This window comes from Pistacia vera, unplaced genomic scaffold (assembly GCF_008641045.1).
Source record: "Pistacia vera cultivar Batoury unplaced genomic scaffold, PisVer_v2 Contig182, whole genome shotgun sequence".
Taxonomy (NCBI): Eukaryota; Viridiplantae; Streptophyta; class Magnoliopsida; order Sapindales; family Anacardiaceae; genus Pistacia; species Pistacia vera.
In genome coordinates, this window is record NW_022195917.1 from 628,765 (window position 1) to 656,003 (window position 27,239).

General features: G+C 35.0%; 1 protein-coding gene and 1 pseudogene across 1 annotated transcript; one reads left to right on the top strand and one right to left on the bottom strand.

The window, feature by feature from the left end:
• Positions 1-11,758: 11,758 nt before the first annotated feature.
• Positions 11,759-18,306, bottom strand: LOC116126640 (annotated as a pseudogene).
• Positions 18,307-22,492: 4,186 nt separating this feature from the next.
• On the top strand, positions 22,493-23,221 carry LOC116126642 (secreted RxLR effector protein 161-like). Its single transcript, XM_031412315.1, has one exon. It carries the CDS (start codon positions 22,493-22,495, stop codon positions 23,219-23,221), a length of 729 nt encoding a protein of 242 aa, XP_031268175.1.
• The last annotated feature ends 4,018 nt before the right edge of the window (positions 23,222-27,239 follow it).

Sequence of the window (27,239 nt, forward strand, 5' to 3'; positions counted from 1 at the left end):
ACTACCAAGGTAGTTTTCTAGGAGAACCCTTAATGCAATAACCAAATAGGCCTCTTTGCACCACATTCCACATCATCACCGATGGAAGAGAAGTCCAACTAGCAAAGTTAAGTAAATTTTAAACGAATAAGAATCCCCAATTTTTATGAAGAAATCAACATTAACCATTCTATAAGGAGGGAAGAAATTGTTGGAAATGAAACAAGTATCAATTTATAAATTTCAACCAATATAACCAAAAATGAGTAAACTACCAAATCATTAAAAGTAAGAAAAGGGGAGATGAATCATTTCAACGGTTAACTTACATTGAAAACTTTCCGTCAACCAACTTGAAGCATCATATTTCATATGTCCTCGTAAGTGTGCCCTCCCATGTCTAGAAAGGGATATGTGAAAAAAATTAGATACAATGTTAAGAAATTTAGCACTACAACAAAGGGAGCTTTTAAAATTAGAAGCTTACTTTCTAGACTACTGTTCTGCAATCATCCTAGCACTGATATCAATCCTAGGGTTAAAACGATGATAATTCAAAACATAAGAGCACCAAGAGTTCAATAATAAGGAGTGAGCCACATGAGCAAAACAATTTAACAAATTAAAATTCTGATGACAAATAATTTGACTCTAAATCGAGTAAACTTCTTTACAGTGTAGCTACTTAAGTCTGAAACAACCTGATTGGTAAGTTTATTTTTATCCTCTAACCGACCTAACTCCTGCACTGTATTAAAAAATTAAAGAGGTGTGCTTTACAAAGAAGGGAAAATCTACCACAGCCTAAGACGATAAAAGAAGGCCCTCTTACAAACATTAAATGAACAAGTTATTGTAGAAGCAAAGACATATCATATCAATTCTAGTGAGACGGAGATCGTGTACTTAATTAGCTGTAGATTTAAATAGAAATGGATTAAATTATGTCATATAATTACTGAAATAGCCCTGAAAATAAATGAGAGATATCCGATGCAAATCTAATTGTCAGTTGAAATTCAGCATTACGACAAAATAATAAAACCAAGACTCTATTTTGGTTTTCATAATAGGAAGAAACTAGGCCACCTAATCTGTCGTTAAAAGTTAAAACATACTCAATTCAAGTCAGACTAAACTAAGTGTGCAGCAACTAACTAGAATTAACATTCCAGGTTAGGAAAGATATATATCACTCCGAGGACTTTATGCCTTGGATTATATAATTGTACAACAGCCAAAGCCACCCACTGAGGAGTATTATTTATACTACCTTCATCATAATCCTCTATGCATAGCTACAAAATGGTTGATATTTAGTGATAAAATATTTGGGAGAGCAAGAAACTGGCACATAAAGCACATAATGTCAGAATACATAATTTCAATTTCAATTTATCAAAACAAATAAGAGCAGATGTCATATGGATATATTTGAGTTGAAGGACTCTTATGCTTCAAAATGAAGCTTAGCTTTCTCTAAAGAGACTCAAAAAAATACTCCCAAAAGATAATAATTTATCAGCAGGGAGTCAGTTAATTCTAAGAATTTCAAACAAAATCCAAAAGCAAAGTTAAGAAAAAAAAAGATGGAAATCAAATCCGACTAGCAAAGTTAAGAGAATTTTAAACGAATAATAAACCCTAATTTTTATGAAGAAATCAGCATTAACCATTCTATAAAGATGAAAGAAATTGATGAAAATGGAACATGTATCAATTTATAAATTTCAACCAACATAACGAAACAAGAGTAGACTACCAATTAATTAAAGGCAAGAAAAGGGGAAACAAATCACTTCAATGGTTAACTTACAGTAAAAACTTTCCATCAACCAATTTGAAGCTTACTTTCTAAACTATTGTTCTGCCATCGTCCCACCACTCATTTCAACCCTAAGGTTAAAAGGATGACAATTCAAAACATAAGAGCACCAAGAGTTAAATAATAAAGGAGTGAGCCACATGAGCAAAATAATTTAGCAAATTAAAATTTTGTTAATAAATAGTTTGACTCTATAAATCGAGTAAACTTCTCTAAAGTCTGGCTACTTAAGTTTGAACAACCTGATTGTTGAGTCTATCTTGGTCCTCTAACTGGCCCATCTCTTGCACTATATTCAAAAATTAATAAGGTGTACTTTACAAAGAAGGGAAGATCTACCTCAGCATAAGACCATAAAAGAAGCCCCTCGTACAAACATTAAATTAACAAGTTATCGTACAAGAAAACACATATCATATCAAGTCCAGTAAAACTGGAGATCCTATACTCAGTTACCTATAGGTTTAAATAGAAATTGATTAAATGTTGTTATATAATTATTGAAATAGCCTAAAAGGAAATGAGACATCCAATGTGAATCTAACTATCAGTAAACATTCATTATTAAGACAAAATATTAAAACCAAGACTCTAGTTTGTTACTCATAACATGAAGAAACTAGGCCACCTAATCTGTCATTAAAAAATAAAACATACTCAATTCAAGTTAGACAAACTAAGTGCCAATGACTAACTAGAATCAATATTCCAGGTCAGGAAAGATATATATCACTCCAAGGAGTTTATGCCTTGGATTATACACAACAATCTTTTATACAAATAATTCATAAGCGTTTGTGTGTGCCCTGAGAAGCAATTTAGATAGGAAAAAACAATATATAACACAAGGTTAGAAAGAAACTAAAAGCAAACCATTAAATCGTAAATGATGCAGATCACCAAAATTAATGTCCCTCAACTCAAAAGCACTTCGATATGAATTAGCAATATTTACATAAAGTTTTTTGAATGCATCAAACATCCCTCCATGCCCCCAGTTTCTAGAGTTACCAACGCAATTGGAAAATTAGCATTCAAAAAATTCACAATATTCTTAATGACACCAAATTTATTGCTTGACAATTTCAAACAGAAAGACCAATAAATAAGATAGTGTTAAGCCCTAGCTATGAAGTTTTTAACTTAAAATTTTTAATTCAGCTTTCATACTAATCTAAGAATTTTTGTCCTCCAGCAGCTTCCTAGATACAAATTACAATAAAAATCTACAAGATAAAACATAATAAGATATTCTAAGCATTATAAGAAGAAAAGTCCTGAGCTTTTATTGTTGCTTGATAAATGGCCTCATGCTTATATTTCAAAGAAAAATTATACAAAAGCATCTAGAAAACAAAGCATAAACAAGTGAAATACAGAAGAGAAAATAATTACAAGAACAAAATACAAGAAAAAGAAATACTACCCCTTAACTTCTTGGAAGCGCAAAAAAATAACATAAATATAACAACAGGGATGAATGAAAAATTTATAAGACAAACAGAACATGACTCTTGACCATATTTTGGGCATCTAGAATCATTAACTGACCACGAATGGTATCCATAAGCGTCCTAATTAACCAATTTCTACTCTTCAGCCTTCTTTCCTACATCCTCAAGTTTGAAATTAGTAAAAATCCATATAAGATTAAAAGAAAAAGATCAACATCTTTCTCACAAGGTTAGGTTAAGGAAAAAATTTGAAGCCCAACAGTAAAACTTCCACTAGTAGGAAGAGTGAAAAATTGGTTAGTAGAGAATTTCATAAAGTTCATAGTATCAACAGCCGTAAAAATCAAAAGCACTTCCCCAGCTCTTGTATAGATTATAAAAGTAAAAGCAATATTTCCACAAGCTTCAGAATTAAGTGTCCTGATGGATGATGAAGCATTGAATTTTTTTATAGAAGCAAAATGCTCCTCAGTCGAAATTCATCCATCAAGATGGTCGTTGGAATACTTTCGTAACTCTAAAAACTCCTATTTGCATGTGAAAAGCAGTAACTATAGTTGTCAAAATCAACTAACTTCAGTGCTCAAGCTGAACATATAAATTTTAACATCATTTAGATTTGGAAGCAAACCTGTAAAATATCAAGCATATGGGTCATCTAGGCAATGAGAACACAATGCTTGGAAAATACAACTTCTGATATAGTTGGTCCAAAATTTCAGCTTCACCTTTAGTCTGATCCGGAAGTCAATTGAAACAACATTTTGTTGGAAGTAAACAATGTAACAAGAAAGTAAGGCAAATACAAACAGCAAACTTAGAAGCAGCAAAAGTTTTTCTTATTCCAGGCAAACGACACAAATAGACTCCAAACATCCACATACTTTGTCTACCAAACTGAGATGAAAAAAATACCTAAACCATGTATTCACCTCTTCAAATGATTCAGGCTCAAAATCAGGATAGGGGTAAAAATGGTTTTATTATTTAGACACAGAAACAAAATATAAAGATATACAAATCAAGAGCACTAACATTCAATAAGAAGAGAATAAGGTGCATTAAATGAGAACAGTGAAAAGAGGCACAATACAATATCTGCATGTTCAAAATTTTAGTCAATTAATCTTTACTGATTTAATGATTAAAAACTTAAAACTTTATGCAATCGATTACTTGTGTTTATCACATCATATTGATCTTTAGGGTCGAACTTTGAAGTTCAAAATCAACAAATTGCCATTAAATAGTCATCTGAAAACTCCAAATTCTCATATGGAACTAGATAGTTAAGAGGAAGCATTTAGAATGAAGGTCATCAAGCACATAAGTCTACACACAAACCTCTTCAAGAAAGAGAAAACAAGATTAGGATGAGTCCACCCGAGTACTTCTTAGAAATAGAATTGTCTCTTCTGTAAGTATCCAAAGAGATAAGTTCATTGTGCCCACTACAGAGCTTGTCTGTCTACTAGGGAGTCCAAACTTACTTATAGAAAATGACTTGAAGTAGAAATTAGAATTAAAAAATTGTCACTTGAATTAAAAATGAGAGAAGAAACGAAAAATTGCTTTCAAAAAGCTCAAAAGGCATCATTTCCATCAGCTTAAAAATTGAACCTCTCAGTAGTTGATGGCGCACTAAAATTTCTTATAGGAGCAAAGTGCTTCTCAGCCTTAATTGATCCACGAGGACACTCAAAGGAATCTTGTCATAACTCCAGAAAATCCTTCATGGCATATGAGAAGCAATTACTATAATTGTCAAAATCAAATAACTTCAGTAATCAAGTAGAAGACATGTCATTACTACATAGGATACTTCACTCACCATTGGAATTCGGCTTTTATTATGCCTTGGTGGTCTACTTATGTAACTTCATCCTATTTAATTTACTACTATAATTTCATATCTTCTTATAAAAAAAATGAAAACATGTATTACTAAGTATCCCAAATCATTCCAGAGTGCTGGTTGGACTTTACCACCTATTGTAGAGACATGCAAAATCAATCTCCCCTCAGGTTTTCTTATATCATTAGATTACTTCTATCTACATCCCATCCTTCAACTTCCGAGAAAGAATACCCACAAGGTGAAGTAAGGCTTCTTTATTATCTTCATGTCCATAAATTTCAAGAGCCAATGACCATGCCAACTTATTGTAGATCACCATCCTATGCTAAACAAGCAATTTGTTCTTTCTCATCTCCTTTGAGTTCACACCTGCAGTACAATTGAGCAAATCAACCGAACCATTCTTTACTTCTTTTTATAATCTCAACTGTTGACCAATCAAAAAGCACTTCCTTATTAGATATTTTACCACAAATACAAGCTTTCATATTTCTCCAAAATTAAATTTAGGAAATAAGCATTTTTTTTTCACAAACTGTTCACAATTGAAAACAATGAAACTATTTTGTGATGCATGAATTGCTCACTAATGGTAATTGAGTACTGGAGATGGGTTACTCATCGTAATTTTCTTGAAAGAAGTGACAAAGATGGCCTCCAAGTATGTATTTGCAACTAAGCTGGCAAAAACTGCTCTAACCAGAGTAAGGAATAGGAAGAAAGATTCTTGGTAATTCAACGACATCACCTTAAGGTACCTATGAACACACAAAAATAGAGAGTAAAAGCTAAGATGAAGATTTACAATTCTGGTAGGGAGTAGGCCAAGACCATCAACTATCAATAAGAATGCAATTTTTGAAACAAAGAATATACACAGTAAGAACCAGTTGCAAGCTGCAATTATTAACACCACTCAGCAATTTGCTTTAAACATGACAACATTCTTTGTCCAGACTCTTTCAACTGATATAAGTTTATAATGTAAGGGAGTCAATTAATTTTGTTATGCCCTTTTTTCACCAAACTTGAGTTATAGCTTTATCCAAAGTTTTTGATATGAATCAGATTAAAGTTGAATTGATTAATAAAAATCTGGTGCAAATTAACATTAGCTGCAAAAATTAAGGGGCTCTTCTCATACACAAATGAAAATCAAGATGTAGCCTCCAAAGTTTTCATGAAATATGACACAACCACTAATCTTTCTTGTGAGTTCTCCACTTAAATGACCAGCTATAGTCCGAGAGATATGACCTTTTGGAACATGCTCATCCAACTCTTTCTTAGCCTCATCCTCAAATTATTCTTGCTTGTCATTATCCTATTCTAAGATTGAAACCATATTAAATTGAAAACCTTTTGAAACTTTAGAAATGTTTATACTTTGAGTTTAAGGATCAGTTTCCCCTTTGTTATATTTACCTGTCAACATTTGGATGGACACTCAATCGTGGGCAATTACTTCCTATTTGACAGATATTAAATGAAAAAAAAGTGAAGTGTAGAAGAAAAGACAAATTATATCCTTAAGGGTTGATATCCTGAAGGGCTGGCCAATGTATGAAGTAATGTGATGAGACCCTGAGTGTGCTGGTCTATTGTAGGAAACATAAGGCTGTGAAGTAAGGGATTTTGGTGATGTGGCAGGAAACTTCCAGGGGTTTAGGCTAGGAAAGGTGGCGATTAAGGGTTGGGACAGCAAAGGAATTCAGTTAGCAGAGAGAGAGAGAGCTGGAGGATAAAAAGAGAGGGAGAGAGCAGATTAGGGAGGAGAATTGAGGGAAATTTGGGAGGAACTAACCCTCGAAGTTAGCAATTAGGGAGGAGCTGGCCCTCGAAGTCCAGCATATATGTTTTTTCCATTATTTTCCATTGTTTGTTAATTGAATTCTTGTAGATCTGATGTTGGGGTATAGTCCATAGCTGAGTGTAATTCTGAACTTCTCAATGCAATATATACTCTGTTATTCTGGATGTTTACATGATATTTACAATGAACTGTTGATTACTTTGGGTGTTAGTATTTATGTATGAGTGAGTAAGAAATCTGGGTAGGTTCGCATCAAATGGTATCAGAGCAATTTGGTCATGGGATGGTTGGTACAAAAATGGAAATTAGAATAGAAAATGTAGAGAGGGAAGTGTCAAAACTTGGGAGAGATATTGGTGTTGTTCTGGATGGTTTAATGGAGATACGAGAATGAATGAGGAGAAAGGATGAAGAAGACGAGAGAAAAAAAGGTAGAGAAATTTTGTCGAAAAGACAAAGGTCGAGAGAAAACGAACAGGGACGAAATATGGGGCACCGAGTTGAAGGAGAAAACTCAAACATTGGTGGGCTAAGTCGGAACGATCTGGGTGGTCGAAAACTGGAGCTTCCTATTTTTTCCGGCGAGGATCCTCACGGGTGGATATTCAGAGCTGAACAATATTTTTCAGTCTATGGAATCACTGAACTAGATCGTCTCGCAGCAATGGCCATGTGTATAGATGACGACGCTGTAAATTGGTACCAATGGATGGAAGTTCGAGCTTTGATAACTTCTTGGGCAACCTTTAAACTGTTGTTGCTTCACCGTTTTAGTGGGTCACATGAGGGAAGTCCATACGAAGCACTGATGGGAATCCGACAGCTGGGCACGGTGGAGGAATGTCGTCGGAGGATTGAAGCGGTCTTTGCTCCTTTGGTTGAAGTGAAAGAAGAAGTTTTAATGGTTGCCTTTCGTAATGGGCTGAAATCAAAAATTCGGGCCGAAATCAGGATAGCTCAACTTGATAATTTAGTTCACTTATTAGATTTGGCCCAACAAAAAGAGAAGAAAAATTAGGCCTTGGAGGACTTAAAATGTGGGCTGGCTAAACATGGGAAAACAATTATAACTGAGCATGGGCTTGGACAAACTGAAGTTGGGCCTGGAAGAGGACATGGGCCAGCAGACTTGGCGCTTGGGCAAGGAATCGGGTCAGAGGAATTCGGGTCAAGGGTCCATTTCCCTTATAACAAAAACAAATCACACGACTCCAGTTCTTCCCTTCTCCTCGGCAGTTCAAAATATCCAGCCAACCTAACGCCGGCACGCCGATCTTGGGAGGAGGTGCGTTCTAATTCCATGCCAACCGCCGGTTATCGGAGCACAAGCTTGGAAGCGCTTCGAACAATCGATTCCAACATCGCTCAACAACGAACAACCCTTTTTCGACAAATGACAAAAGTGGAGGAAGAATTTAGTAAGGAAGTAGAGGGCGGTGAAGGAGTAGAGGAGCGGGATGGTGTCGGGTAACCAATTTCCCTCCTCCCACCTTGAGGACAAGGTGGTACTGCTTGGGGTAGGTAATGATGAGACCCTGAGTGTGCTAGTCTATTGTAGGAAACATAAGGTTGTGAAGTAGGGGATTTTGGTGATGTGGCAGGAAACTTCCAGGGGTTTAGGCTGGGAAAGGTGGCGATTAAGGGTTGGGACAGCAAAGGAATTCAGTTACGGAGAGAGAGAGAGAGCTGGAGGATAAAAAGAGAGGAAGAGAGCAGATTAGGGGGGAGAATTGAGGGAAATTTGGGAGGAACTAACCCTCGAAGTTAGCAATTAGGGAGGAGCTGGCCCTCGAAGTCCAGCATATATGTTTTTCCCATTATTTTCCATTGTTTGTTAATTGAATTCTTGTAGATCTGATGTTGGGATATAGTCCATAGCTGAGTGTAATTCTGAACTTCTCAATGCAATATATACTCTGTTATTCTGGATGTTTACATGATATTTACAATGAACTGTTGATTACTTCGGGTGTTAGTATTTATGTATGAGTGAGTAAGAGATCTGGGTAGGTTCGCATCACAATGACCTCTCTATCAGTAAATGGTCGCCCTTTTGAAGATGCTTATATATTAACTTCACCACTCCAAGAATGGGAATGCATTAGCCAACAAAATTTATCAAAGATTTTATACTCCATTCAATATATTATGATATCAGCACATAAGACATTTTTCATGAATAATGCATGACAACTACTTAACACAAAAACAGTTCAACTACTATATGCAAAAGCTATAACAAAAGTTTACCACTATACTATTGTTCATGCAGAAATAAATAAAACAGAACTAAGTTATACTCAAATTTTAATAAACTGACACCTGACAAACAATAATTGATAAATATGTAATAGCCAAACGACCAAATAACTTATTATCTAAATTAAGTCTTTGAAGATAGGAGCTCCGAGTACATATTGCTAACACATGATCACAAAGATAACTTTCTAAAAGTGGAAGATTTTTAATTCATTTCAGCTTCAATTGAAACATATTTATTATTATTAGCAAACAATAAGCCACAAATCATTCAAAACAAATCATCATCAATTATCAATCAAGTGCGGTGCATAGTGAGGACACTCCTTGGAATATCTTCATAACTGCAAAAACTCCTACTTTGCATGTGAAAAGCAATAACCATAGTTGTCAAAATCAACTAGCTTCAGCACTCATTGTGAAGATCTAAATTTTAGCATCATTAGGATTTGGAAAGCAAACCTATAAGTTTTCAGGCATGGGTCATCTAAGCGAAGAGTAGAACACAATGCCTAGAAACATTCAACTTCTTAAGTAATGGGTCCAGACATTACAACTTTACCATTAGCCTAATCAGGAAGTCAATTGAAACAACATTTTTGTTGGAAGGAAACAATGTAAGAACGCAGTATGGAATATACAAATTGTAGGCATACAGAAACAATAAAAGTTTTTCCTTTTCTAGGCAAAAGGAACACAGACTCCAGTTATCTGCATCCTTTGTCTACAAACTGAGATGAAAAGGATACCTAACCCGGTGTTCACCTTCTTTAAACAGTTCAGGCTTAATACCAAGAAAGGGGGAAGAATGGTTGTATTACCTCCGCACAAAAAGAAGATATAAGATTAAAAAATCAAGGCATTGATATCCAAAAAAAAGAGAAACAAGATGCATTAAGTGAAAATGATGAAAAGCGACACAAGATAATATCAGTCAGCTAGCAAAAAGCACACCTATCAACACAATAAAGCTTGATACATGGTTCCTACACTGTATGAGTGCCACTCACAGAAACACAACAATGGGATTCATTAGTTTTGTAGGAGTACCCTTAGTGCAACAGCCAAAAAGACCTCTTTGCACCACAATCTACATCATCACCAATGGAAGACAAATCCAAATAGCAAAGCTAAGTAAATTATATATGTATAAGAATCCCATTTTTTTATGAAGAAATCAACATTACCATTCTATAAGGAGGAAATAAATTCCTGGAAATAAAACATGCATCAATGTATAAATTTCAACCAATATAAACCAACCAAAGCAGATTACCAATTAATTAAAAGCAATAAAAAGGGGATACAAATCATTAAATAATTAACTTACAATGAAAACTTCTGGTGAACCAACTTAAAGCATCTTGTTTCATATTTCCTTGTAGGTATGCCCTCCCATAAGTAGAAAGGGATATGCAAAAAATTCAATAAAAAGTGAAGAAATTTAGCACAACAGCAAAGAGAGCTTTTGGAAGTAGAAACTTACATTCTAAACTATCATCCCAACGCTCATATCAATCCTATGTTTAAAAGGACGATAATTCAAAAAATAAGACTTCCAAGAGTAAATAATAAAGGAGTGAGCCACTGAAGCAAAATAATTTACCAAATTAAAATTCTGAAGTTTATAACTACTTCAGTATCAACAGCCTAACTGGTGAGTCTATCTTGTTCCTATAACTGACCCATCTCTTGCCCTGTGTTTGAAAAATTAAAACCAATGCTTTCCTAAGAGGGGAAAATGCACCAAAAGATGCATGCTTCCAATAGTCGCATGCTTCCAATAGTCCACACTTTTACCACAACCTGAGATGATAGAAAAAGGCCTTCTTACAAACATTAAATAAACAATTTAGTGTAAAAGAAAAAGACAAATCATATATCAAGTCTAGTGAGATAAGAGATCCTATACTCGATTACCTGTTGATGTAAAAAGAAATGGATTAAAAGCAGTCATAAAATTACTAAAATAGCCCTAAAAAGAAATGAAGTATCTTGAAATAATATAATGTCCAAAATGAAGTAATGACATCCAATAAGAATCTACCTATCTGTGAAAATTCAGAGTTAAGATAAAATATTAAAAGACTATAGTTTGATTCTTCAAACATGAAGCAACTAGGCCACCCAATCAGTCATTAAGACAAATTAAAACATATTGAATTGAAGTCAGACTTGACCAGGTTTGCAATAACTAACCAGAATTCTGAAAATGGCGTCTTTGATAAACAACATTTCAGTTCAGGAATAGATATATGACTCCAAGGGACTTCACACCTAGGATTATATGATTGCACAAAAGCCACTGATTGACAAGCATTGTTTATACTACCCTCCTCGCCGTCCTCTATGCATAGAAACAAAAAGGTTGATGTTTAGTGATAATGTGATTAGGAGAGAGAAACAAACTATTTCTAAATACTAGAAAAAAATGTGGCACATAAAGTACATAATCCCACAATATGGATTTTCAATTTCAGTTCACAAAAATAAGACCAGATGTCTCATCGATATATATGACTTGAAGGACTCTTATGCTTCCAACTAAAGCTTAACTTCTCGTAAAGAGACTAAAAAACGAGATTCAAAATAACTCCCCCGTCTCTTGTAGAGATCAGAAAAACAAAAGCATTATTTCCATCAGCTTCATAATTGAGTCTCCCCATAAATGATGAAGCATTGAAATTTCTTATAGCAGTAGCTAAACGTTCCTTAGCCTGAATTGATCCATCAAGATGTTCATAGGTTCATAACTCTAAAAAATCATACATTGCATTTGAAAAGTAGTGCCTATAGTTGTCAAAATCAACTAGCATTCAGCTCTTGAGCTGAAGACGTAAACTTTTAACATTATTAAGGTTCAAAAAGCAAACCTGTAAAATATCAGGTATATGGTTCATCTGAGCAAAAAGAAGAACACAGTGCTAAGAAGCATATGATCGAAGTGGTGGGTCCAAAACTACAAGTTTACTACTAGCCTAATAAAGAAGTCATAAAAACAACATTTTGGTTGAAAGGAGCAATATGATATAGCTGAAGGAAGATACAAATTGCAAACTCAGAAGCAGTAGATAGATTCTAATTCCACATTCATCATCCTTTGTCTACAAAACCTAGATGAGAAGGCTACCTAAACTAGGTGTTCACCTTCTACAAATGGTTCAGGCTTGATACCAGGAAAGAGGTGCGGATGGCAACATGCCTTTCGCAGTCATATTACCTAGAAAAGNCGGCTCTTCATATTGCATCTAATCCAGTGTTCCATGAACGAACAAAACACATTGAGATCGATTGCCATTTCGTCCGTGAGAAACTACAACAAGGTCTGATTTCCACTGGGTATGTGAAGACTGGAGAACAATTGGGAGATATCTTCACAAAGGCTCTAACTGGGATTCGAGTTGATTATCTTTGTAACAAGCTGGGTATGATTGATATCTATACTCCAGCTTGAGGGGGAGTGTTACAGATGTACATGACTTCCTAGATGATGGGGATCACATTAAAATCCTTGATTATAGGGATCACTTCTATCCTAATTTAGATTGATCACCTACCTAGTTTAGAACACTACAAGTGTATATAAATATGTATCCTTTTAAGCTAATAATATAGTAGAGTGTATATTCATTACGTTTATTTTACATGGTATCAGAGCCATAAGAGAGAATTAGGGTTTGGGTCTCAAATTTGGGAAATTAGGTTTTAGGTTTCAAAATTGGGAAATTAGGGTTTGGGTTTCAAATTGGGAAAACCTGTTTAGGTTGAGAATTGTTCAACATCGCCACCTAAGGGAGATTCAAAAGCCTCCGATCGACAAAACCTGAGTTCCGGCATTCAGAATCACCGCGCGTGAGCTCCACGCGCCACCCGAAACTCCAATGAATAGTAACACGCACCTACGCGTGAGAGCGCGTGCATAGCTGACTTCTCCTCCGATTCTCTTCGTCTGCTTTGTCGGTACTTTTACAGCACATTTTCGTGCTGGATTGGGTAATCTCTTACTGGTTCATTGCTGTTCTTTGTTTGGATATTTCTGAGGACTTAGTTGTGATCTTTCGGTACTTTGTTTTCATTTGGTTATTGGTTTTTTTTTTTTGCTTGTTGTGGCCTCTGGTTGGTGGTGACTGTTGATTGATTTGGCGTGTCACCGAAATTTAGTTAGTTTGCTCTGTTTTAACCGTTTGGTGGTGTGCATTGGGATTAACATCTGTTTAAGACATGTTTGATACAAAGCTAGTGATGGAAATGATACCGACGATGTCGAAAATTACAGAACATAAGCTCATTGGTATAACTAATTACCATGATTGGCGTAAAACTATTATACTGTATTTGCGGAGTATTGATAAAGATTATCATATGATTGATGATCCACCTGAGGATGATTCGAAAAAGATTTGTCTCTGGGATTATGTTCTGTTGATTCTACAAATACGGAACTCTATTGACGGTGAGGTACTTGGCCTAATTAATCATTGTGAGTTTATTAAAGACTGATGGATTATTGGAGTTTTCTGTATTCTGGAAAAGGGATGTTTCTCATATTTATGAAGTTTGTAAGGCATTCTACCATGCAGAGAAACAAGATAAGTCTCTTACAGCTTATTTTATGAGTTAAGAAGACTTATGAATGTGAACATGTTTTTACCCTTCAGTGCTGATGTCAAGTTCAACAAAAACAACGGGAGCAAATGGCAGTCATATTTTTTCTTGCAGGTCTTCCTTCTGAATTTGAGACTACTAAATCTCAGGTTCTAGCCAGTCTAGAGATCTCTTCATTACAGGTCTTTAGTAGGGTACTTCACACAGAGGTACCCCACCGGTTCAGTTTAGTATGCTTTTGTCATCAAAAGAATGACTATGAATCTGGGTGGTCACAATTTGGAAGTGGCAACAAAGGAGGAGGGTCAAATAGTAATATGGGAGGAATTGTGTGTCACTATTTCCATAAGCCAAACACATGAAGCGTGATTGTAGAAAGCTTCAGAACAGAAATAGAAGATCCCTCTGCCCATGTTGCATCCACCAATGATACTTCGGATCAGTCAGTTTGTTATCTCTGCAATTTTTGCCAAGTTTTCATTGTACCAGGAATCATTAAAGGCTTCACCTACTCCTGTCACGGCTATGGCTGACTGAGGTAAGCCAAATACATGTCTCCTTCTCCATCCTCCAATTCATCATTGACTCTAGTGCATAGATCACTGTCAGGTAATCCCAGTCTTTTGCTACTTATCATTCAAAACCCTTTCGAATGTGACTTTAGCAGATGGGTCACCATCCTACGTTCTTGGGTCTGGCATAGTTCCCCTACTCCACAGCTTCCCTTGTCAAATGTCTTACATTTACCAGATTTTTCTTTCAATTTGATTTCTGTAGCCAACTTACTTGTGCTCTTAACTGTTGTGTTTTATTATTTCCCGATTATGCTTTTTAGGATCTTACAATGAAGAAGATTATGGTAGGACATGATTGGAGGTTTATAGCTTCGGGACAGACCAAAATCTACACCTGTCGCTTGTTCTAGTGTTGCATCCCCATTTCAAGCACATTGTCGTTTGGCCATCCATCTCTTCTTCATTGAGAGATTGTGTCCTCATTTTAATAGTGTCTATATTAGAGTGTGAGTCATGTCAGTTTGCTAACATACATCGTGTCAGTTTTAGTCCTAAAGTCAATAAAAGAGCTAATTCTCCCTTTGATTTAGTTCACTCTGATGTTTGGGTCCCTGTCCAGTTCTATCTAAAACTGGTTTTAGATATTGTTACATTGTGGGACGATTACTCTCGTATGACTTGTTATTCTTAATGAAAAATTGTTCTAATTTGTTTTCTTATTTCTGTGCTTTTTGTATTGAGATTAAAACTCAATTCAATGTTTCTGTTCATACATTGCGCAGTGATAATGCAAAAGAATATCTTTCAATTTCTTTTCAAAATTACATGACCCAGAATGGCATTCTTCATCAAACTTCATGTGTTGATACTCCATCTCAAAACGTATAGCAGAACGGAAAAACAGACATCTTCTTGAAACTACCAGAGCCTTATTATTCCAAATGAATGTTCCTAAACCATTCTGGGCTGATGCCATTTCCACCGCCTGTTTTTTGATTATGCATGCCGTCTTCTGTCCTTCATGGTGAGACCCCGTACAGTATTCTTTTTTCCTAACAAGGCATTATTTCCTCTTGTACCTAAGGTATTTGGTGCACTTGCTTGTTCGGGATTGTTCGACCATCAGTCACTAAATTAGATCCCAAGTCATTAAAATGTGTCTTTCTTGGCTATCTTCGACTTCAGAAAGGATATCTGTGCTCAGGGGGAGTATGGGAAAGTATGTTATCTTCGCAAATCTCTGTATGGTTTAAAACAGAGTCCTCGTGTTTGGTTTAGAAAGTTTAGCGGCTGTTGAGAGATTTGTATGCTGAAATGTAAAACTGACCATTCTGTTTTCTACAAACGGTCTGAAACTGGCATCATTCTTCAGTTGTGATGTGGATCATATGGTTATTACTGGGAGTGACAGTGTCGGCATCACACTCTTAAGTCTTTTCTCCATACCCAGTTTCACACAAAAGACTTAGGGATATTGAAGTTTTCTTGGGGTTGAGTTACAGGGCAAACGAGGTATATACCTCTCTCAGAGGAAATATGTGCTCGACTTATTAACTGAGACAGGGAAATTGGGGGCAAAGCCATGTAGTGTTCTGATGGTTCCTAATGTGCAGCTTACGAAAGATGTGAACTATTTGAGATCTTGAGAAATAGAAGATTGGTCGGAAGTTGAACTATCTTACGGTGACTCGTCCAGATATGCATATTCAGTAAGTGTTGTCATCAGTTTATGGCCTCCCCAACAGTTCATCATTGGGAGCTTTGGAGCAGATCTTGTGTTATTTGAAAAGAGCCCTTGGATGAGGTATATTATATGCCATCATAGTCACTCTCATATTGAATGTTTCTCAAATGTATTTGGGCAGGTTCCAAGATAATAGAAGATCCACATCAGGCTATTGTGTCTTTGTCGGAGGATTTAATAACATGGAAGAGCAAGAAGCAGAATGTTGTGTCACGATCAAGTGCAGAGTCAAATATAGGGCTATGGCACAGCTGTTTTGAAATAATGTGGATATATCAGTTCCTGACTGAAATAGGCCTTGAAACTTCAGTACCAGCGAAATTATGGTGTGATAACCAAGCGGCTCTTCATATTGCATCTAATACAGTGTTCCATGAACGAACAAAACACATTGAGATCGATTGCCATTTTGTCCGTGAGAAACTACAACAAGGTCTGATTTCCACTGGGTATGTGAAGACTGGAGAACAATTGGGAGATATCTTCACAAAGGCTCTAACTGGGATTCGAATTGATTATCTTTGTAACAAGCTGGGTATGATTGATATCTATACTCCAGCTTGAGGGAGAGTGTTACAGATGTACATGACTTCCTAGATGATGGGGATCACATTAAAATCCTTGATTATAGGGATCACTTCTATTCTAATTTAGATTGATCACCTACCTAGTTTAGAACACTACAAGTATATATAAATATGTATTCTTTTAAGCTAATAATGTGAAGTGTGAATATTTATTACGTTTATTTTACAATATCCAATAAGTAGAGAAATAAGGTGATGAATCCAATTAGCAGATTTATCTTTAAGTTGAACAAAGGCCCAACCCAGCAAATTTTCCAATGAATAGTCATCTAAATTACACCAAAGTCCATATGGAACTAAATATTTCAGAGGAAGAATCTTGGCTGAAGGTCATCAAGTGCATAAATCTCTACACAAACTCTTTCAGAATGAGGAAAATAAGATTATCATGAGTTGACCTAACTTCTCCTTAGATATATAATAGTCTGCTTTTTAAGTTTTCCAAGAGAAGAAAGCATTTAGTCTTACTGCAGTATATGTGGGACAATGAAGAAAAACACATCAAGGAGTAAATTCAAGAAACAAACACATACAATATTCTGTAAAGACTGATGGTTAGAAACACCAGAAGACAATGCAAAAGGTTTTGGTAGCTCCTTCCTCAATATTGAAGATTACACTTTCTTTTGCAACGAGACCATTGGAACCGTCCTATAATGACCAAGTCCAATAATCTCTTATGAGTAGTTACAGTAGGAACCAAGAGGAAACATTCGAGTATAAATTCAAAAAAGAATAGTAAGCCTACACTGTTATCTCAGTAAGAGGTGGCAGCCTGCAACTTCCAGACTCAAATAAGTTTAAATTTTGTTCACCGAAGCTTGAAGGCATGCAATATACATTTCAAACTTCTAAACCCTTCCTTGGCTGATTTAAAATTATTCAATTATTAAAAAGACAACAATTTTTATAGAAGTGTATAAGAGGGAGATAAAAATGGAGATTTAGTCATTATATAAATAAATTCCCAATACAGAAATATGAAATTACACAAGCACTGATCTTGTCCTTGCATAAATAAGGTAACAATATAAAATTCATAGATTTTGTTGCACCAAAAAGGAGCATATGCCCAACTTCCCGAGAAGAAGTAGAAGGTAACAGTACATGGTAGGTTCAGTGATTTAATTTAAGAAAGAAAAGTAATTAAAAGCATATGCATCAATCTACCAACAATCTACCAATTTGGGCTTCAAAATAAAGGTGCAGAAATACAAAATGAACAATGTAATATAACCCTGATTTCAATATCCAATACCTAATATTATTTTTGTGTCAATGAGTTCATGTCTAAGATGTCTTGTTTCTGATTGTAATTGCATCATGGGGGCATAGAGGTTTGTATTTTTTTTTTTTTTTTTTTAATTTTGAAGCACAACTAGTGAAATTACCCATAATGGAATTACAATCGGATAAAAGTAAAGGACATTTTTTATCAATGTTGCACAGCCTATTCAAGAATTAAGAAAATAACCTGTTAAACAATGTTCAGCTTCATTAAAAGTAGAAAGGAACTCTTCCCCAAACACTGTAAGGCATACAAAACTGCATCAAATCCCAAAGTTCGAAAAAAATATTTTGGATGGGTGTGCCACTCATCACAATCTTCTGGGTATGACAAATCGCTCTCTAAGGACTTTATATACAACATGTTGTGGTTCAATCATTGAAGTCTTTCGAATGAGAAAATCATAGGAAAATCGAGAAAAATGTTTGCATTAAAATATTAATTTTTACCTACTCTGATTTAGTCTTATTTTAGACAACTAGAAGAAATTTACTCAAAATTCACACTAGTAATCGCCCCACAAAGTTGAGAAAAGAAAGGAGAAGAATAGAGGAACAAATCAAGAATTCACGAACATGCGGCTATCTTACTACCATTACATTCATTTTATATTTGTTATATCTGATGATTGACAGTAGCATCTCTTATATTTTTTAAAAGTAAAACAAATTTTATAAGCAAACAATTGCTACCACAGAAAATTTATATTATTAAATATGTTAATCTCAAACTTACACTGGAAGGGTTTTTAAGTCTCTGGGCTTCATCGATTATGACATAGTACCAAGGTGTTTTAGATAGTAAGTCCTGATCCATCAAGGTATGTCATATCTTGTCAACAGTATATCAAAAGGCAATGAAGATGCCTGCAAAAGAATTTCACTTACAATAAACAATTAAAACAGACATAAGATGTCAGGGGAAACATTTATATTTATATCTCAAATAAAATGGGTAAACCATAATTAACACCTAGGAACCAACAAAGAGAAAAAAAAAATTCATAATTCACTTAACATATAATTCCATCAGATGATGAGGACTTCTCTTTACTTGCTCGTTCATTGTTTTGTGTAAACTGCACCAGTGTTCTTTCTCACCCACATACTTAAGAACTTTTAAGTTTCGGTGTGAATTTAGCCATCTCCGACACCTAACCATCTATCACACTTAGCAAACACAAAACTAGTGCAGAAAAAAGAAGGGAAAATCATTAACGCAAACCATTTCCATAGATGAAAGTATCATGACTCAAAACTGAATAAAAGGCTTTAAACTCATAGAATGGCCCAAGTGACATATGATTTAACTCAGTTTATATACAGAAAATAATTAGAAAAGATTGTTGCAATGTCATTACTCAATTGGAAGTTGATTATTTGCTAACAACAGGAAAAGACAGAGACTCACCGCCATCCCTATATCAGTTTTCTCATTGCCATTCACCTCCACTATGTTTGCAACCAATGGATTCATAAACTAATCAAACCCAAAAAGTGTTCCAACAACCATCCAGTTAGCATTCAACTTGACTGCAATACAAAATACCTGTTAATTTTTAATATTAAAAAAAAAAGAAATAATAAATAATCTTCCAACAGATGTCCATCCTATCTTGAAATGACAATGACAAGTGTTACAGATGTATATGACTTCCTAGATTATAGAGATCACATTAAAATCCTTGATTATAGGGATCACTTCTATCCTAATTTAGATTGATCACCTACCTAGTTTAGAACACTACAAGTGTAATTAAATATGTATCCTTTTAAGCTATGAATGAGAAGTGTGAATATTCATTACGTTTATTTACATGGTATCAGAGCCTTAAAAGATAATTAGGGTTTGGGTCTCAAAATTAAGAAATTAGGGTTTGGGTTCAAAATTGGGAAATTAGGGTTTGGGTTTCAAATTGGGAAAACTGTTTAGGTTGAGATTTGTTCAACACTGCCACCCAAGGGAGATTTAGAAGCCGCCGATCGGCAAAACCCTGACTTCCGGCCATCAGAATCACCGCGCGTGAGCTCCACGCGCCACCTGAAACTTGGGTGAACAGTACCACGCGCAGCACGTGCACAGTTGACTTCTCCTATGATTCTCTTCATCTGCTTCGTCGGTACTTGTACAGGACATTTTCGTGCTGGATTGGGTACTGTTCTTTGTTTGGATATTTCTGAGGACTTAGTTGTGATCTTTCAACACTTTGTTTTCATTTGGTTATTGGTTTTTTTTGCTTGCTGTGGCCTCTGGTTGGTGGTGACTATTGATTGATTTGGTGTGTCACTTAAATTTAGTTAGTTTGCTTTGTTTTAACCATTTGTTAGTGTGCATTGGGATTATCATATGTTTAAGACATGTCTGATACAAAGCCAGTGATGGAAATGATACCGACAATGTCGAAAATTATAGAACATAAGCTCATTGGTATAACTAATTACCATAATTGGCGTAAAACTATTATATTGTATTTGCGGAGTATTAATAAAGATGATCATATGACTGATGATCCACCTGAGGATGATTCGAAAAAGACATGGCTCCGGGATGATGCTCGGTTGATTCTACAAATACGGAACTTTATTGACGATGAGGTACTTGGCCTAATTAATCATTGGGAGTTATTAAAGAACTGATGTATTTGGAGTTTCTGTATTCTGGAAATTAATCATTAGAGTGTGAGTCATGTCAGTTTGCTAAACATCATCGTGTCAGTTTTAGTCCTAGAGTCAATAAAAGAGCTAATTCTCCTTTGAGTTAGTTCACTCTGATGTTTGGGGTCCCTGTCCACTTCTATCTAAAACTGGTTTTAGATATTTTGTACATTTGTGGACGATTACTCTCGTATGACTTGGTTATTCTTAATAAAAATCGTTTTGATTTGTTTTCTTATTTCTGTGCTTGTACTGAGATTAAAACTCAATTCAATGTTTGTTCATACATTGCACAATGATAATGCAAAAGAATATCTGTCATTTCTTTTCAAAATTACATGACCCAGAATGGCATCTTCATCAAACTTCATGTGTTGATACTCCATCTCAAAACGGAATAGCAGAACAGAAAAATAGAATCTTCTTGAAACTGCTAGAGCCTATTATTCCAAATGAATGTTCCTAAACCATTCGGGGCTGATGCCGTTTCCACCGCCTGTTTTTGATTAACCGCATGCCGTCTTCTGTCATTCATGGTGAGACAGCGTACAATATTCTTTTTCCAACAAAGCATTATTTTCTCTTGAACCTAGGGTATTTGGTAGCACTTGCTTTGTTCGGGATGTTCGACCATCAGTCACTAAATTAGATCCCGAAGTCATTAAATGTGTATTTCTTGGTTTTCCGACTTCAGAAAGGATACGATGTATGTCAAGTCTGAATAAGTAATTGTTTCCATTGATGTTACCTTTCTAGAAGAAAACACCATACTTTCCCTTTCTCCTGTACATCGTCCGAAGGATGTGATAATGATGATTTGTTAGTTTAACCTTCATTCCCCTGCACCAATATCTGAACTGGCTCTTGTCTCTAACCCATCACTATTCCTACATTCCTACATCGGCTCCTTCTCTGATCCTGCTCCTGTCAAAGTCTATTCTTGTCGTTCTACCTCCTCTTGTTTCTGTCCAGCACCAACTTCTTCATCATCCGATCCAGTTTCAAGTGATGATCTTTATTGCATTATGAAAAGGAAATGACAGTTACTATCTGTTTCTTCTTGTGTTCTTATGATCATTTGTCACATTCATCATGCTCATTTATTGCTTCCTTGATTCTATTACTCTCCACAAAACTGTTCATGAAGCCCTTTCTCATCCTGGTTGGCGTAATGCAATGATAGAGGAAATGAATGCCTTAGATGACAATGGTACTTGGAAATTGGTAGATTTACCTTTAGGGAAACAGGCAATTGGATGCAAATGGGTGTTTACAGTTAAAGTTAATCCAGATGGGTCAGTTGCTCGACTAAAATCTCGTCTAGTTGCTAAAGGATATGCTCAGACTTACAGAGTTGATTATTCTGATACTTTTTCCCCTGTGGCTAAGTTTACCTCTATTCGGCTGTTTATCTCTATGCAGCTACTTATGATTGGCCTTTGCATCAGCTAGATATCAAGAATGCTTTTCTTCACGGCGATCTTCAGGAAGAGGTATATATGGAGCAACCTCCTGGGTTGGAAAGTATGTTATCTTCGCAAATCTCTGTATGGTTTAAAACAGAGTCCTCGTGCTTGGTTTGGAAAGTTTAGTCAGGCTGTTGAGAGATTTGGTATGCTGAAATGTAAAACTGACCATTCTGTTTTCTACAAACGGTCTTAAACTAGCATCATTCTTCTAGTTGTGTAAGTGGATGATATTGTTATTACTGGGAGTGACAGTGTGGGCATCACATCTCTTAAGTCCTTTCTCCATACCTAGTTCCACACAAAAGACTTAGGGATATTGAAGTATTTCTTGGGGGTTAAAGTTACAAGGAGCAAACGAGGTATATACCTCTCTCAGAGGAAATATGTGCTCGACTTATTAACTGAGACAAGGAAATTGGGGGCAAAGCCATGTAGTGTTTCAATGGTTCCTAATGTGCATCTTACGAAAGATGGAGAACTATTTGGAGATCCTGAGAAATATAGAAGATTGATCGAAAAGTTGAACTATCTTATGGTGATTTGTCCAGATATCGCATATCCAGTAAGTGTTGTCAGTCAGTTTATGGCCTCCCCAACAGTTCATCATTGGGCAGCTTTAGAGCAGATCTTATGTCATTTGAAAAGAGCCCTTGGATGCTGTATATTATATGCCAATCATAGTCACTCTCATATTGAATGTTTCTCAGATGCAGATTGGGCAGGTTTCAAGGTAGATAGAAGATCCACATCAGGTTATTGTGTCTTTGTCGGAGGAAATTTAATATCATGGAAGAGCAAGAAGCAGAATGTCTTGTCACGATCAAGTGCAGAGTCGGAATATAGGGCTATGGCACAAGCTGTTTGTCAAATAATGTGGATATATCAGTTCCTGACTGAAATAGGCCTTGAAACTTCAGTACCAGCGAAATTATGGTGTGATAACCAAGCGGCTCTTCATATTGCATCTAATCTAGTGTTCCATGAACGAACAAAACACATTGAGATCGATTGCCATTTCGTTCGTGAGAAACTACAGCAAGGTCTGATTTCCATTGGGTACGTAAAGACTGGAGAACAATTGGGAGATATCTTCACAAAGGCTCTAATTGGGATCCAAGTTGATTATCTTTGTAACAAGCTAGATATGATTGATATCTATACTCTAACTTGAGGGGGAGTGTTACAGATGTATATGACTTCCTAGATTATAGAGATCACAATAAAATCCTTGATTATAGGGATCACTTCTATCCTAATTTAGATTGATCACCTACCTAGTTTGGAACACTACAAGTGTATATAAATATGTATCCTTTTAAGCTATGAATGAGAAGTGTGAATATTCATTACGTTTATTTACAACAAGCAACAAATTGAATGTCTATCAATGAAACAAGTCTGTGGACCATACCCCATATTTATTCTCATGTTTGTTTCTAATGGTTGTTTATGGGAGTGTATCACATCACGGGATTACCCTGATCATCGCTTTAGACAAGCACGAGACAAACATGGCAGTGCAGTGTACAATGATTACCAATAAAAGAATCTAAAAGGCATTTTTGTAAGATTAAAAAAAAGGTAGAAAACAAAGAAACTAAATTAGAACAAAAAAATATATAAGGATAAAGAAAAACAAGCTTAAGAAGCATTAAATACTGTGGAAATCAAATGGAAATCCACCAAATATATGCATGACAGTTAACATCAAAATATTTGCATAAGCAGATATACAACTAACAGGACAATAGTAAACAGATTGTTTTCAAAATATTTCTATTTTTCAATCAAACCATGTTATAAGGACATAGACTTTGATAGCTTTGATATTAGATCTAATTATTGAGGAGTTCATTATTTGATATCCATAAAAAAGATGTATCATAAATCATTCATGAAAACTAAATCAGCAAACTGAGCAAACAATGTGATTCAGTAGTATTGCTGGAAAAAAAATAAAGAGAATGCCCCAGCCACAGAAGAGAATTATCATGGGTTTTCACTTTACTCATTTCCCAGAACTTTTCAAGTGACAAAGTTTAGTTGACAGTTACTTTTAGCAACAAAAAACAGTGCCCAAACTCAAGGACTAAAAAAGTCATCTTGGTTCCATTAATTGCATATTTCATTAATGTTACATAGCTTCCGCTTATCGAAAATGTACATTATGAAAGCTAAAGCACAAGCCCCATAAGTAAGAGAGTTGCTGAAAGTGGAAGGAATTGGGCAATGCTCCCTAGAAACATATATATTAGGAAAACACAGATTAATGGAAAAATACCAAAAGAAAGGCAATCTTGGTATTGTCTTAATGACTAACCTACCCACCAAAATCTCATATAGTCAACATTGTTATTCCCCCAACAACAAAACATTTTGCACAACCCAAATTTCTATTTCTGGTAATTTTACTTCTCATATCAGAAAAAACACGATGATAAGAGGATAATGTCAATAAAGAAGTTCATGTTTTATTCATTTGAATATATAATGCACAGGCTTTGCCCGAGAGAGGAAAAAGTATAATTAACAAATTGAAATAGAAATTCATGCAGAGTATATGAAATTTAGAAAATTAAAATGGATGCAGAATGGAATATCCAGGAAGTCTATGAAGTAGTTCAGTTCTATGGAACCCACAGCATGATCTGAACAAAAATATAAATTGAATTGACAAGATATCAACATCTGGACAGAATTTTAGAATGTAACATCCATGAATGAACTAAACGAAACATTTGAGAAAGATTAATAAGCCCATCAAATAATCCCAACGAGAAAAACAAAATAATTAATTTTGGTATTTCTGAATCAATGTAGAATTCAAATCACAATCAGAGGGGTGAATTAAACAAGAAATATAAATTAAACGGTTAAATAAAACATAACAAATAAAGTGGAGAGAGAGTGGAATTGATTGAGAAAGAAAGCAAGCAAGAGAGCATAGGCATAATTTTGAAAACACACGTAATCGAAAATCAAAACCAAAATCAAGAATTAATCAAACTGATTTTGTTCAACATTTCATGATGTATATTGAACAAAGAGATTACTGTAAGAAAAAAACATGCACAAACTAGGGAAGTAACCTCATCCATAACAATGCAACAACAATCAGAAATGAAGCAAACTTACCATCTTTTCCAGGGATAACTGCAAACCAGGTTGCTCAGAATTGTAACCAACTTGCTCGCAACCTCCCATAGACCTCCCCTAACTGCAGATAATATATTGTGATTTCCTCTTGGGCCTCTTATACTGAACTTCATCCACACCAACTTCACCCGGAGGAAAATGCAAGTTAAACTGAGTCAACATCATCAACCTCTCTCTCTGATTCTGCAGCCTTGAGTGACATAGAAATTGAATAAAAAAGTTGCTCATTAAAAGCTAGTCTTGTTTCACCATATATCTGTCGAGATTCTTCTTCAAAACGCTTCTTGTAGTACGATTCAAGAGCACTCTTTCGCTTCTGTAGAAGCAACCACTTTCTGTCCAAATCTTGAATTGCCCAAAGTACCTAAAAAACAGTAAATAAGCCATTATTCTCTAGGGTTATGTTTTTCTTAATAAATAGATTTTTTCCTACATAATCAATTTGCTAATTCAATCACTCCATGACAAACTCAATGACCTTGTGCCATTTCAATTTAGGTGGTCTCTCGAAATCATCCTTCTTGTTATCATCAGCTTCTTGTTCCTCGGGATCTTTTAATAGGCTCAAGCACTCTTTCTTCCGATACATATAGCTATAAAGGGAATCTGAAAGCAAGAAGAAATAACAGCATGATAAGATGAAGAAAGATCAAAGGGTGAAAGGTCACCAACATTAATCAGAAAATACTTACGTCTAACTTCTGCACATGCAATAGGTCCAAAAATCTCGAGATGTCATCCCTGTTTATAAACAAATCCTGCCCCTCTACAGTACAGTAACATACTTGCGTCTACCTTCTGCACTGGTTCGTTGCAGACCCGGCTTAACCCTTACGCATCTGCCTAGGGCCCCAAAAAAAGGGTGTTAAAAAGGAGCCAAAATTATATTTTAAAATACTTTTTAATATATTTATAATTTTTTTTTTCATCAATCCCACCATTTTGTATTTACTCGCCTATGCCTACCTCTAGCCTCTACCTCTATCCAAATGATTTTTTTTTAAGAGTTTTTTAATATAATAATTTTTCAATCCTCATCAATTCTCCCATCCAATCAACCATGTCTATCTCTTAAACTTAAAACATGATTTTTTTTAAGAGTTTTTTAATATAATAATTTTTCAATCCTCATCAATTCTCCCATCCAATCAACCATGTCTATCTCTTAAACTTAAAACACGAATGACGGCTCACTTTTCCCTTGCAATTTGAAATACTTTCACGCAACTCTCCAACTCTCAAATGTCAAATCACATCTCATCTCTCCTTCAAATCACCATCTCTTATATAAATTTCATTTCATTTAAGGTTTTCTCATCTTTTTACTCTTATTATTCTACCTCAGTTTACTCTCATCTCTCATTTCTCATCTATTTTACTCTCTTGTCTCTCATTTCTCATCTATTGTCTCTCCTTTTTTATCTTTATTACATGAATTTTGTCTCTCCTTTCTTATCTTTATTACATGAATTTATGAAGTGAATGTGATTTATATTATTATTTTTATGCAAGGTAATATTAAGAGTTTTAAATCATTTTACTCTTAGCATTGTTAACTGATTTTACTTTATATTTGATCAAGTGATTTATATTATTATTTTATGCAGGGTAAAAATATAAGATTTTTGAGTATTAGCACGCAAAAGCAAAATCAGGGCATAAATCTAGCATAAATCAGGTGCTAAATTCTTTCTTAATTTTTATATTTTATTTTTATTAGCAAAATAATATTAAGAACTCTAAATTATTTATTCTTTGAATATAATGCCTACTAGAAGTGGATCTGGATTTGAAAAACAGAAGGAAAAAAAAAAAAAGAATAGAAGACTATTAAATCCAAAAATGGTGCACTTGTAAATTTGTTATTAATCAAAACCCCAAATGCTATAAAAACCAAATGAAGATTTAAATGAAAAATCAATTGAAAATTGTGAAGAAATTCTTCAAGATAACAATTCAATTGATCAAATACTAGTGAAGAGTCTCATGAAAATTTAGAAGAAGAAATTCCATTCGACAAAAAATGAAAATAT

Coding starts and splice junctions, on each gene's coding strand:
- LOC116126642 (XM_031412315.1), top strand. CDS start 22,493: ATGGTTCCTAATGTGCATCTTACGAAAGATGGAGAACTATTTGGAGAT.